At 44.5% G+C, this 15,942-nt stretch overlaps 3 protein-coding genes across 4 annotated transcripts; all 3 read left to right on the forward strand.

Annotated features, from left to right (window-relative positions):
- Positions 1 to 5,093: 5,093 nt before the first annotated feature.
- Positions 5,094 to 6,617, forward strand: LOC112877212. Its single transcript, XM_025941441.1, has 3 exons — positions 5,094 to 5,546; positions 5,669 to 5,760; positions 6,100 to 6,617. Exons 1-3 carry the CDS (start codon positions 5,144 to 5,146, stop codon positions 6,397 to 6,399), a joined length of 795 nt encoding a protein of 264 aa, XP_025797226.1. The 5' UTR covers positions 5,094 to 5,143; the 3' UTR covers positions 6,400 to 6,617.
- Positions 6,618 to 7,343: 726 nt separating this feature from the next.
- LOC112877346 (BTB/POZ and MATH domain-containing protein 1-like) lies at positions 7,344 to 8,789 on the forward strand. The gene has a single exon (XM_025941642.1). It carries the CDS (start codon positions 7,609 to 7,611, stop codon positions 8,692 to 8,694), a length of 1,086 nt encoding a protein of 361 aa, XP_025797427.1. The 5' UTR covers positions 7,344 to 7,608; the 3' UTR covers positions 8,695 to 8,789.
- A 268-nt stretch (positions 8,790 to 9,057) lies between these two features.
- On the forward strand, positions 9,058 to 15,283 carry LOC112875537 (nucleolar protein 14). 2 transcript variants are annotated; one of them, XM_025939417.1, is made up of 14 exons: positions 9,058 to 9,392; positions 9,472 to 9,606; positions 9,809 to 9,941; positions 10,479 to 10,561; positions 10,652 to 10,714; positions 11,326 to 11,499; positions 11,832 to 11,960; positions 12,216 to 12,854; positions 12,962 to 13,154; positions 13,248 to 13,441; positions 13,724 to 13,828; positions 13,905 to 14,047; positions 14,123 to 14,401; positions 14,483 to 15,283. In XM_025939417.1, the coding sequence occupies exons 1-14, from the start codon at positions 9,150 to 9,152 to the stop codon at positions 14,751 to 14,753; spliced, it is 2,784 nt and encodes a 927-aa protein (XP_025795202.1). In that variant the 5' UTR covers positions 9,058 to 9,149; the 3' UTR covers positions 14,754 to 15,283. The 2 variants fall into 2 exon arrangements, with proteins under 2 accessions (XP_025795202.1, XP_025795203.1); XM_025939418.1 differs by having other exon boundaries at positions 9,150 to 9,392; positions 10,655 to 10,714.
- The last annotated feature ends 659 nt before the right edge of the window (positions 15,284 to 15,942 follow it).

Raw genomic sequence — 15,942 nt, forward strand, 5'->3', positions numbered from 1 at the left:
AATAGCATATGCACTAATAAACAATATACATGTACAGCTGCTCAACTGCTCTGCATCTTGGTGCATCCATACAGCCTAAATGACGTTCTTTTTCATGAACAATCTCATGCCACCTTGTCTTCTACAGCCATTTTGGATCCGATTTCACTCAATTGGTCCACCTGAAGAGGTTGTATGCAATTGATGTGATGACCATGTGCACCCAGCGGCGAAGCTAGCGCTAAATTTACCGTGTTGCACTTCTCAAGAAATCTGCAAAATTTGTAGCAATCCATGATGAATATAGGTCAAGTTAGTGGTAATTTTTTTCATTACCATGGTGCATGGGCACCAGGCTACCTCAAGGTGGCGTCTCGTTGCAAGCAGTTTAAACCGATCAAGATTATGACAGCTAAAAAGTTCTGGGAATTATGTGCAGATAATCATGCTTCAGCCTGTTGTATCATATTATGACAGTGATTACCGCTATATTTACCTTTAGTCTTAGCTTTAAGTAGTCATATCATTTAGTGTTGCAAAATTCAAATACAGAGTACTATAAGTCAAATTCAAAACTAAAATATGATTGATTTTTCAATTTCAGAGGTTTACGATAGAAAAAAATATTCTTAAGCAAAAATAAAATTTGAGTTATTTAAGTAGGAATTAATTGTTTTATACTTAAATATTATTTGCAATAATGTCTTAGTTTCCAGCTATCCGTACAATTTCATTTCATGAACATACAGTATATTGAGATAAAATTTAAAAGGAATATTTATATTTCAAAATTCAAACTTTATTCTGGACACAACAAAATAGACCTAACATTTTTAGCCTGGCCCGCGAGTCTTATAGGGTCTAGCTTGTTCCGAGGAAGCCATACCCAAAAAAAATCGAACCGGCTCGGGCCTAACCCGAGAATTTGTTCATTTATTTCTCTATTGAAAAATAACGAGAAGTCCGAACCTAGCCCGAAAAAAGGTGTGACAATGCCAATGGGACGGGTATGGGCACGAATTTTCGGCTCGGCTCAAAATGAATCGTGTCTTTTTTTAGGCCCATCCTAAAAGATGTTGAGGTACAAAAAACACCTTGCCTTTTCTTTTTATTGTTGAAAGGCATAAAACAGTATGAATACATGTTAAACATATGTTTTGAAGTCACAATATATAGTCCAATATGTGGAATTTTCATAATCAAAACTCTGTACCTCTATAGCTCGCTATTTGAATGACTGATTCGAAACCTTGTAATGCCATTTCAAGTGGCTCATCATAATATCATGTGTTATCTCAAATGTGCGTACTGTGTTTATTGGAAAAGAAGTTGCTATTTCAAGTTATTAGTTTGTTTATTGTACTCTACTAGTGGGAAATATTTTGTTCCAAATGTACTAGCTTTTCAACTCTCCGGTCCCAAATTATTAGTCGTTTTGGTTTTTCTAAATTTATAATTTTTTTCTAAAACCATCGGAAGCCCTATCCTTGCGAGACAATGAAACAAGGATGTGGTTGGCTTTTATTCTGTTAATGGAAGACGTAGAAAGCTAGCATGCGGGATTCAATTCATATCTGAAACGTACAGGCTCTTAATGCTTGATTCCCGTGTGTGGTGAAGACATGCTAGTTATATATACGGCGTTCAGTCATGGTTCGCGTGAAACATGAAGACATGCTTGATTCAAGGTTTATCTGCTTCCACAAATGATGAGCTATGTGATAAGTGCCAACTACATCCATCTTGTGTGTTGATATTTTAAAACTATGGCTTCCATTGAAGATTGACCCTCTCAAATTAGACTTCAAATTTCTACTCAAGAATCTTTCTGTTGGAAATTTCAAACTTTAAATTGAAAGCCAATCTTTCAGTTTAGCACCAATACTTTCACCCAATAAAGTTTAGACCAGAAAACGTACCATCATGAGCATGGCCAACCAAGCATCAATTCCTGAGGTGTTGAAGGTAGTCGAGCATGTTGATGTGTCTACATTCATAGAGGTGAGTATATGTGTATGTAAACCTCTGTCTGTACCGCGTTTAGGAAAATAGCAAGTTAGGTGAACACGTCCAAATTGCACAATGTTAGCCAAGCTATTTGTCATCTCAATGTGGCTTCAAACTTAGAATTAACACATATATTTGGGGGTTTATCACATAAATTGAGCTCAGGTGACAATATAGAGATTAAGTAAAATTAGTCAAGAACCCTTTTTCTGTGAGACGGATTAACTTGTTAAGACATGTAAAATCCAAGTACAAAACTCGACAATCTTGCTATTTGTGGAAATTGCCCAATCTCCAAGATTGTAAAAGTGTCGCTTAAGACGAACAATATTTAATTGAAAATAAATATTGTTGGTCTATGTTGAATCTTTTGGGAACAAACTGCTGCAAATAAAGATCCCTGCTAAGGTGTCCCTCCCTGCTAGTTAGAGGAAGTTGAATACGCCCCTGCCGAAGTGTGGCTGGTATCAGGCGCAAGAGGCAGGCATCAACTAACTTTTTGTGCTCTTTCTTGTAAGCATCTCCAAGAGTATCCAATATATTTACTCCCAATAATTTCTTGATTGGGACCTTTGTAAAAAGTTTTGGGCAAAAAAATGATTTCCTCCAACAGTTATCCTATATTTAGTTTTCGAAAATATGCCACGTCATTCCATTCCAGATAGATTACTCTTTTCTCCTGCACTTGAATACCGTCAATTTTTGTTCGCGCGCGCAAGATTCAGACCTGCCATTGCCGCCGTGAGCAGAGGAGCATCATTCATGATAGGTGCACCAGTCCTATCTGTAGCAAGCCTGGCTCATCCATCTCAAACCATGTGCCTATGGTCATTTCTTATCCATCCGTCCTTCTCCCGAGATAGCCCAAGCCGGTAAACTCTTCTTCTCCTTCCTCATGCTCTCTCTTGGTCTCTCCCTCTCCATTAGCTCTCACTTCCCTGGTTCTCCCTCGTGACGAGTCCTTTTTATCCTTCTCATCCTCTCCTTGATGATATAACGTAGCTATTTCTTCTCCGTCCAAGGAAGCGAGCTAGCAGGCGCAGCTTGGAGGTATGGGTCACGAATCGTGGCCTAGCCTGTGCCATCATTCATGACCTACCGCCGTTTTTGGACGTGCGAAAAAATTTAGGGTTAGATTGGGCATCTGTTGAAGCTGTGGTTTTCTTGTTTGTTCCCAAAACGAGATTTCTAGATGGAGTTTTGGGCACTCTTGGAGATGCTCTAGGGAAAGAAAATTATTTTGTGGCATTGCCCATGATTGGGGATATCATTGCGAGAGTACGGGACCATCGAGAGCAATTGTACACGTTTCACAAAGTTGAAAAAGGGGAAGAGGGCACTAAGGAAAACAATGGCAAGCGGCATGCCTCCGGAGGGGTATCAAAAATCAGGTGAGCACCTCCGTGATTACAGGGCGCCGAAGACTTCAACTGCAAGCAGCATCTTTCTCCATGCGGGCATGCAGCAATATGTAGGTGTGGTTGATTTCTTTCTTTTCTGTTTTCTGAGAGGAAACTGGTATGTGTGGTCGATTATTCTACCACCATGGCTTGCATTTTCCTTCAATTTAATTTCAGAAGAAGTGCAGTACTATTATGAGTACAATATTTGCAACCAATATATCAAAAACGACTTTGATGATTCTAACTTTCCCAAGTACGTAGTGTCAATTATCAAAGCACACCTCATATATTTAAAGGAGGTACTCCCTCTATCCCAAATTACAATTTATTTTAGACTTTGTTAGGTATATAGTTTTTTTTAAAGTATCTAGACAAAGGGCATAGCAAAATATATGTATATATAGAAAAACTAAAATAAATTATAATTTGGGACGGATAAAGTAGTATGGAGCGCCGGTCTGTTTGCTCCTTGTCAAGGCCCTAAGCTGGACCGCACACATGAACTGGAAATCCCACATTACCTGAAAGATGACCATCGTGTACATTAAATATTAGATATGTGTAAGCAACTCGATCGCATGAGCTTCCATCATTTTTTGGTCGTGCGATACAGAAGTCACGCCCCGTGTGCCCGTGCTATATATGCCTATATGTACAAGTACTAGCCTGTATAGTCGCGGTACGGTTTTTCATTTTATTTTATTTTGAAGACAATGAGTCCCTGTATGCTGACATCCGCGTCCGTATAATTTGAGGCAGGTGACATGTATGTATGTATACTTTACGGCCGTACGAACCAATCAGCTGCAGGCATCGTGCCCGTGTATGCACGAGCACGTAGATGGTAGATCGCTCGTACACGTACGCTTGTACAGCTGGTGCGATAGAACTTGGAGTAGTTGGCAGCTGTTGGCGCCAAAAATAAACATCTTCCGTTGCTATGCTAGCTAGGATATATATAAGTATATAACCAGCTGTGACTATATACATATATATATATATATATACCATATATGTAATAAATCCGGCCTATCCCGAGGATGACAGCCGGGGGGATATCGGCAAAAATCAGCATATCGCCGATCGATCAACGCGCCAATCATGCATGTGATGGATCCTTCGGATCCGCATTGATCGGCATACGTGACACGCCGGCAGGCCGCATGCGTACTTGCGCGTGGCAGCGTGCGGGGAATGAAGGAATGATCTGATCGGTCGTCCGAAGTAAACTTTACTCCGTCACGTTGCATAATTTGGACACCACTTATAGATATTGAATATATTCTAATTATAAAATTAATTGCATTAATGGAGGCTAATTCGTGTTAAACCTAATTAGTCTACGATTTGACCGTGTTATGCTATAGTAAGTATATGCTAATGATGGATTACTTAGGTTTAATAAATTTGTCTCGTAAATAAGCACCGATTTATGCAATTAGTTTTATAGTTAGTTTATATTTAATCTCTCTATTTGCCATCCAAATATTTAAATAGATCCAGACTAAAAAAAAAAAGATCGAAAGAGCCACTGAACCGCTGCCTTCTCTCCCTCACTTCATGCCCTGCACGTCTACCGACTGCACGCGTACAGTACGGCCGAACTGCTGGTAGGGCGCGAGCCACTACATACTTCCAGTATCTGCAGGCCTCTTTATATATATACAACCACGGGCACTGCACAATGTGTATGTGTAGGGTAGGGCCTCCACTTCATATTTTGCTTCGACGGTAGTAGTGTCCTTGGGCACACGATGGGCAGGAGACTGCCGGCGCTGTGTGGCGGCGGCGGCGGCCGGGCGGCGACGACGCGGGTGAGGAGGAAGCGGGTGCAGCGGGCGGCCTACTCCTCCCCGCCCTCCAAGCTCGCCGTGGCGGCGCTGGCCGGGGCCGGCGGCGGCAAGGCCGGTAATAAGGGTAGTAGTCCACTAGGAGTTGGAGGGTGCTACGTCGATGGCAACGGCGCGCTGATGGTGGAGGTGGGCGGCGCCGGCGCGGCGGGGGCCAGGAAGAAGGACGGCGGCGGGCGGCGGGTGATGGTGCTGGCGGACGGCCGCGCCGAGGCGGCGGGCGCGCTGCAGTGGGCGCTGTCGCAGGCCGTCCGGAGCAACGACACCGTCGTCCTCCTCACCGTCCTCAAGCCGGTCACCCAAGACGGTCAGTCTCTAATCCTAGCTAATAATAGTCTCGTGTGACAGCTTCTTCTTCTCTTGATTTCTTGTTTGAGCGGTAAAATTTGTTGATGATTCTTCTTGTAATAATAATGTTTTTTTCTGCAGCTGTTAGTGATTCTTGCGTGAAGATGCTGGGGACGAAGAGCCAGCAGCACCTCGACGCGTTGAAGATCCTGTGCGAATCAACAAGGCCAGAGGTACGCACGCCGCATGAACATAATCAATTATTCAATTTCCCATGCATGGAACAATATGATTTCCAGAGAAAGTCCTCACTTTCTTGGTTGGGATGGAATTTTATAAGAAACAATATTTGATATTTAATATTTTCCACGTAAAGCTTGTGAAATTAATCCCAGCTTCCAAAAAGAAAATGATTACTTTCTATCCAGCACGATGGAAAGCAATCAGCCACTTAGCGGATTTCATGGAGCTGCCAGAAGAAAAGAATGCAATTGTTTTTTTTCATTTTTGGACCCAGAGTCAATCGGCCGGCGCACTCTCGCTGACATCACGTCCACCGTACTACGATGCAGGTGAAGGTGGAGACGTGCGCGGTGGAGGCCGAGGAGCGCGCGCCGGCGGTGGTGGAGGCGGCGAGGCGGCACGGCGCGTCGCTGCTCGTGCTGGGCCAGCGCCGGCGCCGCGCGGTGGCGCGGTGGCTGCAGGCGCTGTGGCGGCGGAGGCGGCGCGGGGGCTCCCCCGGCGGCGGCGGCGGGATGGTGGAGCACTGCATCGAGCACGCGCCGTGCGCGGCGCTGGCCGTGCGGCGGAGGAGCTCCGGCGGTTACCTCGTCTCCAGCAAGCGCCACAAGGACTTTTGGCTCCTCGCCTAGTCCAACAACTCATTACCGATCGGCAGCTTCCTCTTCTCTTGAAATGGAAAAAGAAATTGTCAGCTGGTAGTAGCTTAATCATGAGCGAGTTCGGCTATCATCTGGCTGGTGATGCTGCAAAGCAATCCAACGGCAAACAGTTAACCAAACTGCACGTTGATTCAAACGACTGTTCGGTGTGGTGTGTAAAAGTAAAACACTCCATTTTCTGCCCAAAACGAGGCCTTCTCAAATTTTCAAACATATGGAAGCTGAATTCTCTTTGTGCAGTTTAAAATTTGGAACAAAAAACTAACTAGTGCCACTAGATCCATGCTTTTCAGAAGTTACCGCCCTTTTTCAGAACCACTCTTTGTGCAGTTTAAAATCTGTCAAAAAAAAATCACACAGGTTTGATTTGAAGAGTGGAATGATCATAGGTCAACCGAGACCGAGACACCGAGTCTAACTCCTACACCTCATGGTTCCATATCACTTAAACTTTAACTGATTTTTAGTCTAAAATTAAATGCCAAATCACTTTAAACCCCCTAACCTTCTTCATACGGCGGGTCTCTTTTTTTTTTGAGCCCACAACACTGCCTCTCTCTTTGGCCCATGCATGAGGCCTTTTCCTTCTCTTTTTTTCCCAAGTCGAAATGGGCTACAAAAAAACGTGATACGGGCCAAGTCGGGGTTGGGATCAGCCCAGATAAAAAGAGAGGAAGAATTTTATTTAGATTTTGGGTTTTAATCTATCCGAAAAATTCAAACTTAACTTGAATCATTTGAACTTGCACCATGATTTTCATGAAATTCGCTCCAGAATATAAACTTGATTTCATGATGCTAGTGTGTGCTAGTGTAAGTGTAACCACACTGATATAAAGGCATCTGCCCTAGCTGAATTATTCCTAAGATTAGGATAAACGAGAACTGAAGACAGGAATAAGGGATTGCAGAGGTTCCAGGGTTTCGGAAGCTTGCAGTTCAGTTGGGCATCTCTCTCCTTGGATTACAGTGGCGTTGGAATTCAGTTGTTTTCTTACACGGGCATCCCTTGCTCGGTTGCTTGCAAGAAAGCTGAGGAATTTGGGTAGTATCTTATAAGGTAAATAAACCTGCTAGATGTGCACGACAAAATCTGTTGAAGCCAAAACTTCACCGAGTAGTGATCGAGTGACCTGAATCTGACCTCCCCAGCAGGCCGGAGAACCAAAGAGTTCTCCCATGGCGACGGCCGCGTCCACCACCGGCGGCGGCGGGCGGCTGTCGCGGTCCGCCTCAGCCATCGTCGCCGTCACCGAGAGCGGCCAGCACCTGCTGAGGATCGACGGCTACTCCCACACCATGGACGTCCCCACCGGCAGCGACATCAAGTCCCCGCCCTTCCGCGTCGGAGGCCACAGCTGGCGCATCTGCTACTACCCCAACGGCCTCAGCTCGGCCTGGACCGAGTACATCTCCCTCTTCCTCCAGCTCGGCGGCGACGCCCCGCAGGGCGTCTGGACCCGGCACACGTTCAGCCTGCTCGGCCGCGAGGGGAAGCCGGTGCCGTACTTCACCAACAGCGGGAAGAAGATCTTCACCGACTGGGGCACCTCGGCCTTCATCAGGAGGAGCGAGCTCGAGAGGTCCGAGCACCTCCGGGACGATAGCTTCACGATAAGGTGCGACGTCACGGTGGTGAGGGAGATCCAGACGAAGACCGTCGACGTCGGCGCAGCCCCGGTGGTGCCGCCGCCGGACCTGCACCGCCACCTGGGCGGCCTCCTCGCGACCGGGGAGGCCGCGGACGTGGCGTTCGAGGTGGACGGCAAGACTTTCATGGCGCACCGGTGCGTGCTCATGGCTCGATCCCCGGCGCTCCGCGCCCAGCTCTCCGGCCTGTCCGAGGAGAGCGCGGACGCCGGCGGCGGCTCTACCATCGCCGTACGGATCGAGGACATGGAAGCGCAGGACTTCGAGGCTTTGCTCCGATACATGTACACCGACTCGTTGCCGGAGATGGGCGAACAAGGGGAAGCCGCGGCGATGCTCCCGGACCTGGTGGCGGCAGCGAACAGGTACGGGATGGAGAGGCTGAGGCTGCTCTGTGAAGACAAGCTGCGCGAGCTCGTGGATGCGAGGACCGTGGCGGCCATCCTCGCGTTCGCCGGGGAGCACCATTGCCACGGGCTCAAGGAGGCATGCTTGCGATTCCTCAGCGATCCGGAAAATCTAAGAGAGGCCGTGAAGACCAACGGCCTCGAGCATCTGAGCAAGAGCTGCCCCTCTGTTTTGGTGGACCTAATCGCCAAGCTTGCTGCAGAGTAGCTAGCCCATGTCGTTCTATTCAGTGACATGAACTATGATGCATCAAGATACTACTATGTAAATAGTCAAGCAGTGGTATTAAATAAAAATGATTAAATGGGAGAGAGCAGGTGAATGATATTTTTGCCAAGAAAAAAGGTAAATGATTTTTTTTAAAAAAAAATAGTGAGAGCGATTTTGTTTCAATTTTGGGCCTTGCGGGCCGTCCGACGCGGCGACTTCTCATCGGCCGTCGCTTTTGTTTCTTCACAGTGCAGATCGCCGAAGTAGCCTACTCACATGGGCCTTGACAAAAAAGCAGTCCCAGTAGCCCACAGAAAGGCCTGCCTTGCACACCTCTCTGCTTCTGCTGCGCCGCGCCCTGGGGATTAGACGGAGTCGTTTCCCAAACTCCCATAAACCCTAGCTGCCGTCGTCCCCACTCCCCCCTTCCCTCCCGTCCCGGGTTCCCGGCCATGGCGAAGACGAAGCCCATGGCGGCTGCGGCGGCGGCGGGCGAGAAGAAGAAGAGCAAAGGGAAGAAGAAGGGGAAGAACGGCCCGGCCAAGGTGGCCATGAAGGCGCGCGCGGCGGCGGCAGAGGAGCAGAGCAACCCGTTCGAGGCCATCTGGTCCCGCCGCAAGTTCGACGTGCTCGGCAAGAAGCGCAAGGGCGAGGAGCGGCGCGTATCGCGCGCCCGCTCGGAGGCCATCCGCAAGGTAAGCAGCAGCTGGGCTTCAGCTCACCAGCGCCTCCGTCGCTCGATTTGGTGCCTGATTTGGCCTCGCCGTGCCGCAGAGGGAGAACACGCTGCTCAAGGAGTTCGAGGAGAGCGCCAAGTCGTCCGTGTTCCACGACCGGCGTATCGGCGAGACGGACGACGCGCTGCCCGAGTTCGACAAGGCCGTACTCCGCCAGCAGCGTGAGCGATTGGTATGTTGCGCAAAGAGACGGTTCATTTACACTCTTGTTGGAGCCACCTCCACATTTTCAACATTTCTCTAGACATTGGCATGCTTTGACATGAAGAGAGCAAGTATAAACTTGATACAGACGTCATTGTAATAATGGTTAAAATTCTAAATGCTAAGACTTGCCATGTTTCACAACCTTCCTATTTTCTGTTGATTTCTAGGCGAAGTTGAAACGCGAAAGTAAATACAATCTACCTGATGAGGATGAAGACGAAATCAATGTTCATAACCTGCTCTCGGAAAAGGACGATTTTGATGAAGATGTGCCTTTTGATGATGAGAGTGATGAGGAAGGTACGCTTATGCTTCTCTTGTCTCTTGTATTGGAGTACAATCCACCTCACTTTATTCTGCCCTTTTACCCTGTACATTCCGCAATATTTGTTTTTGTGTATGTATATCTGCATTATATGTGGTATGGGCATAAGTTTTCTGTTTTGTATCTCGCGAGTTTGTGTATAAAACTATAGAAGCATTAGTGTGAACTGTTTGCAAGAATGCAATAGGATCATCTTTTTTCACCAGTTCTCCACACTCATATGTTGGTTCATTTTTGTTGATACTGGAAGTGAAACAAAATTTCCTTTTGATGTGGATGCATAAATTTGGCATCAGTACTCATGACGGTTTTGATAATTTAAATATCCTGAAGTTTCCTATGCACCTTGCAATAAACATCTGCTGAATTTAGTTCTGACATTTTGAGTTTGTAACCTTAGGGATCACTAGACAAAATGTTTCTGATGTCATATTATGGCCTTAAAAGGTTCCCATCAATATTGGTTGATGTTATTGTTTCTATGCACTTTCAAACTTTTTTTATCATTTCAGGTAAAATGGTTCTCTCAAAGAAGCGGCTATCTCTCCAAGGTGGTGACCGGCCTTCAGAGACTGATCTGCCACAGGAAACACATGTAAGTTTCATAGCTACAGTTAGAAATTCAGATGTAAACTCAACTTTCCAACCCATATGCTGTGGCCTGATTCTAGTTACTTTGTGTTAGCAGGAGCATAAGAGCAAGAAGGAAGTTATGACGGAGATCATTTTAAAGAGTAAATTTTTTAAGGTGGAGTATACATGCCACTTAGTTATTCTGTCATTGAATATATTATATTTAATTTAGGATCAGTGTCTCCCTATGTGGTTGATGCCTTTTTGGTCTGATACTGTTACCTAGAACATCTTTCCCTTTAGTATAACCTATGGATCCATTCCATGTTTGCCCTTCTGGCTTCTGCTGACATCTCTACTCTTGTCACTGTAAAGCGTCAAAATTGAAACAACTAGATATTTGGTTTGTACTTATTATATATTGATTTATGGTTTACTTGAATGTGTTTTAACCTTGGTACATTTTCTTTTCACATACCTTTTTCTGAGGTATATGCCAACTTTTCTGACTTCTTCCCCTAGAGACACACCAAAGAAACTCGAATCTAACTTTTGCATGTTTTGCTTTTCCTGACAGTGTTGATCATGCATTGACCAAGGTTTCCACTTATGAACTATGCTAATAACATACTTGTTTTAATGAATTATGCTACATTTTTGCTGCCCTATGTTAAACCATATTTCATGCAGTCTTTGGGTGCTCAAATTATCCTATTTCACCTAAAATTCTTAGTGGTGCCTGACATTTAGAACATGGCTTAAACACTATTTGCTTTATTGATGCAGGCCCAAAAGGCCAAGGCGAGGGAAGAGGATGAGCATCTGGTAGATAAGTTGGACAGCGAATTTGCGTCATTGGCCCAGACACAGGCGTTATTGTCCTTGACAGAGTCAACTAAGGTCAAGGCGAACAAAAACGATTCAAGTGCTGGCTTGACAGGGAAGGAGTTTTTTACAAAGGTAGTCATTTTTTGCACGATTGCATGACTCAAAATGTTCAGGCAGGCTGGTAGTATGGGTGGAACTGTTGGCTGACAGGATAAATGGGTTAAGTGGCTCATATGAGTCATCAGTCATTTTTCTTCAAGTGATTGTCTTGTGATGCATGTAAGATCTGGATATGTAACATGACTGGTTTTGCAGTATGTCTTATATTCACTTGGCTATTCCTCCCTTTTCACAGATTCTGGCTGCTTTCATGGACAATCTGCATGTTTTACATTGTGGAGTTGGTACTCTTTGAGTTCGTTGTACTGAAGTTGCGTATATTTTGTTATTTTATTACATGTCAGGCAAAGTCGGACACATATGAAAAAATGGTTAAAGAAATGGTGATGGATCAACGTGCTCGTCCATCAGACAGGACTAAAACCCCTGAGGAAATAGCACAAGAAGAGAAAGAACGTCTTGAGAAGTTGGAGGTTTGTTCGATAGCACTTTTACAATGAATTCAGCCATTGTTGCTCTTATTTAAAGCTTGCCTTTTTTTATACATACGTAAGATTGCGTTAAGTTTCTTATCTGAATTGTTCTAGTGAGAGTATGTTTTGCTGATCCAAAATTCTATATGGTTATGTTTATGCTTGTAGTGCTACTACATGTCTGGTCTCTTTGTTTGTGGAGCAATTAAGTACTACTGGTATTGAAATTGCTCTTGATGCTGGTCTTCATTGTAGGAAGAACGCCAAAAAAGAATGCTTGGAACTGCTGATTCATCTGACGAGGATGATGACAACAAGGATGATAACCACATGAAGCTGGATAACTCAAAACCTATATCTGGTGATGATCTTGGCGATTCCTTCACTGATGATTCAATAAGGAAGAAAAAGGGTTGGGTTGATGAAATTTATGAAAAGGAGGGTAGAAAGATTGGTGATGATGCAGCAGCATCCGATGATGAAGAAAGCGATGACGAACATGCCGATGATGATGAGTCTGATGATGATGAGGAAGAGGATGATGCTGAGGATGATTCAAATGACTTTGGTAATATGTCTGCTAGAGACTGGGAGCAAAGTGACGATGATGAAGTTGATGCAGGGGATGATGAAATGGAGGATGTTCATGAGAAGGAACAAGAGATCAGTGGTAAAGTGGTGAAAAGAGATGCACAAAATTTGAAAAAAGAATCTAATGTGAAAACGCAAGTCAAGGATGGCAGTGTTCCTTTTGTTATTGATGCACCAAATAACCTGAAAGATCTATCCTCCTTGCTAGATGGTCGTTCTGAAACTGAAATAGTTGAGATTATTAGTCGAATACGCACATGCAATTCAATAAGGCTTGCAGCTGAAAACCGAAGGAAAATGCAAGTACGTGATAGCCTTGCGCTTGATAGCTGAAGTACTTGTGTTTTCCACTTCAGATCAGACCTTATAGTTTCAATGCTTGTTCTCTAATGTTCACATCCCTTTGGCAGGTTTTCTATGGTGTTCTCCTGCAGTACTTCGCAGTTTTAGCTACTCAGAGTCCAGTGAAGTTCAAAATAATTGACACACTTGTTAAGCCATTGATTGAGATGAGTGGAGAGACTCCATATTTTGCTGCTATCTGTTCAAGAGAGCGACTTATTCATACACGCACTCGTCTATGTGAAGACATTAAGGTTCCAGGTTCGTGAGATAAGACTTACATGGTTTATGGGAAATTGATTCTGTTCCCACTAATGCAGTATCTTACCATATTGAATCCTTTAAATCTTACAGGAAAGAGCAGCTGGCCAAATCTGAAGACCTTACTTCTCCTGAGATTATGGTCTCTTACTTTCCCCTGCTCTGACTTCCGCCATGTTGTAGCAACTCCAATGCTTCTACTTATGTGCGAATATCTGATGCGATGCCCTATACAATCTGGTCGAGATGTTGCTGTCGGTTCTTTCTTGTGTTCCATGGTGCTTGTGGTATGCTCTTAAACTTGTTTTTTTCCTGAAATGCTAGAGATTGTATGTTGAAGAGTCCTTCAAGATATTTTACCCAATTGAATGTTTATTTATATTTAGAACATAGAAGCTGTAGCTGAATCTCCGTTTCATATTCCAAGGAGAATCAGAAACTAATCCAGAAGTGATTAATCACTTCTCAATGCCTCTTTATTGTATTAACATATGTATGGCCAAGTTTTTCCAAACCTTTTTTTTGACAATAGTGTATAATCATTTTCTCTGCAAATTTTACACCTGTAGGCTACTAAAGAATCAAAGAAGTTCTGCCCTGAAGCTATTGTTTTTCTGCAATCTCTTTTGGTAACATCTCTTAAAGGAAAAGTAGCAACTCATCTGCACAATCAGGTGAATTCTAATTCAGGTGTGGAGCATAGTTTGTGATAGTTCATTGATCTTAAGCCAAATATCCTCTTGCTTGTAGATTAATGATCAATTTATGGAGCTCAAGACACTGAAACCATGGCTCAGTATCCGTGAGCAAGTGCATGAGGTGAATCCAGTGAATGTCCTAGAAATCATGGGCATGGATCCTGATGTCCCTTATTTTTCATCAGATGATTTTAAGTAAGCATGTGTCCGTTCATTACTGGATATTGAATAGTGTTTGTTCTTGTTATCTTACAGTTCATTTTCTGGCAGGGCTGGTGTACTCCTATCTGTGGCTGAGTGTTTAAGAGGCTTTGTTATTATACATGAAGAACTAAGCTCTTTCCCAGAAATCTTCCTTCCAATATCCTCTCTGCTGCAAGAAATTTTGGATAAATCTGAAGTGCCTGGCCTGTTACGAGACATTTTCCTTGAAGTCATTGACTTGATTAAAAAGAGAAGCGATGAACACCATGCTTCAAGAGAGCCGCTCCGAATGCGGAAGAAGAAGCCTGAACCAATCAAGCAGTTGAATCCAAAATTCGAAGAGAAGTATGTATTTGTTGGTTCCTGTGTTGTCAGCATATTACATTCTCTCTCCTGTTTTTACCAATTCACTTCTATTTTCTGCAGCTACATAAAGGGTCTTGATTATGATCCTGATCGAGAAAGGGCACAAATGAAGAAGCTGAAGAAACGTCTCAAGAGTGAGAAGTCAGGGGCCATGCGTGAGCTACGCAAAGATAATTACTTCCTATCTGCTGTGAAGGAGAAAGAGAGGATTAAGCAAGAGCAAGAGAGAGCTGAGAAGTATGGAAAAGCCATGGCATTCCTTCAAGAACAGGAAAGTGCTTTCAAATCTGGACAGCTGGGGAAAGGAAAGGGCAGAAAAAGGAGGCGGTGATACATTCTCCATATTCAGCAGTTTGGTCGGTGTAAATATACAGGTAATGCTGCCCTTGCAACTCAGTTTGTGCATCCTCCTGCTGTACTGGAGGTGTCGTGAGCTGCTTTGTCTAACTTGAAGCTGGTGGATACACCGAACTACAAAAGGAGATGCCGAATGGAGCTTTGCCTGAAGAGTGACCATAGCTATCTGCAACGCCTCGAGCACTTTACAAGATCTCGTTGATTTGATTGGTTACCATTACTTGGCAAAGGCTTTATTTCTCTTGTACTCCAGAGCTACTTACTAGTTGCCCTGCTCTGGTATACTGGTGCGGTAGTAATTTTCCTTGGCACAGCGAAGAGTTTTTGTTATTTTTCAGTTTTCTTGTACTGTGACATGTCAGCTGTATTGGTATGGCAATTTTGAGACACCGACCACAGTTTTGTATTCGTCAATTCCCCCAAATTTGAAGCACATGATGCTTCTGCTGTATCGGTTTGTCTTCTGTATCGAAGGATCCCATAAAATTGTGTTGGTGCTTTGAATATGCACTAGTGCATTGATTACTACATGCGTAGAGCGACAAGGTCACAGTCTAGACCGCTTGGCTCTTGACACTTGCATCTGCCTAACTGCTTACAAGACATGCCACTTCGCCATTGTTGAGACCATTCCCCTGGAACTCTCTGGTGAGGATGGCGTGCTTCTAATCCGCATTCGCAGAGATTTTCTCGGTGCAAAGCATGCAGGAGAAAGCTGCTTTGCTGTTCAGCAATGTCATGCTGCTGAAAGGCTCCACTTTCTGACCCCGAGTTGCACTATTAGTGCAGCTGCCTTTGTGGATCAGATGTCACCTATCAAAAGCGGAAGTATGTGCTATCAGCCAATCATCGCAGGGGCCAAAAGCAGCACTATTGGGATGGGTAGAGGGAGTAGCATGGTCATTAGAGAGGTCCCAGACTGTGACAAACATTCTCAGCTAACTCTTTAGCAGCCTGTTTCTAGATCCTCGTTTCAGCTACTCGTTTTAGCCTTCCACTCAACTTTCCGGCACAGGCCACCACATCTCTAGGCAATGTGAGCCGTGAGCAGGATGCGACGTCACCGTCTCGTCATCGATCAATTCGAATACCGGAGATGTTGTGATGGATGACATGATCATAGATGAGCCACACATAAGCTGATCTGGTCTTGAACAGTTTTG

The sequence above is a fragment of the Panicum hallii genome, chromosome 9, assembly GCF_002211085.1.
Source record: "Panicum hallii strain FIL2 chromosome 9, PHallii_v3.1, whole genome shotgun sequence".
Lineage (NCBI taxonomy): Eukaryota > Viridiplantae > Streptophyta > Magnoliopsida > Poales > Poaceae > Panicum > Panicum hallii.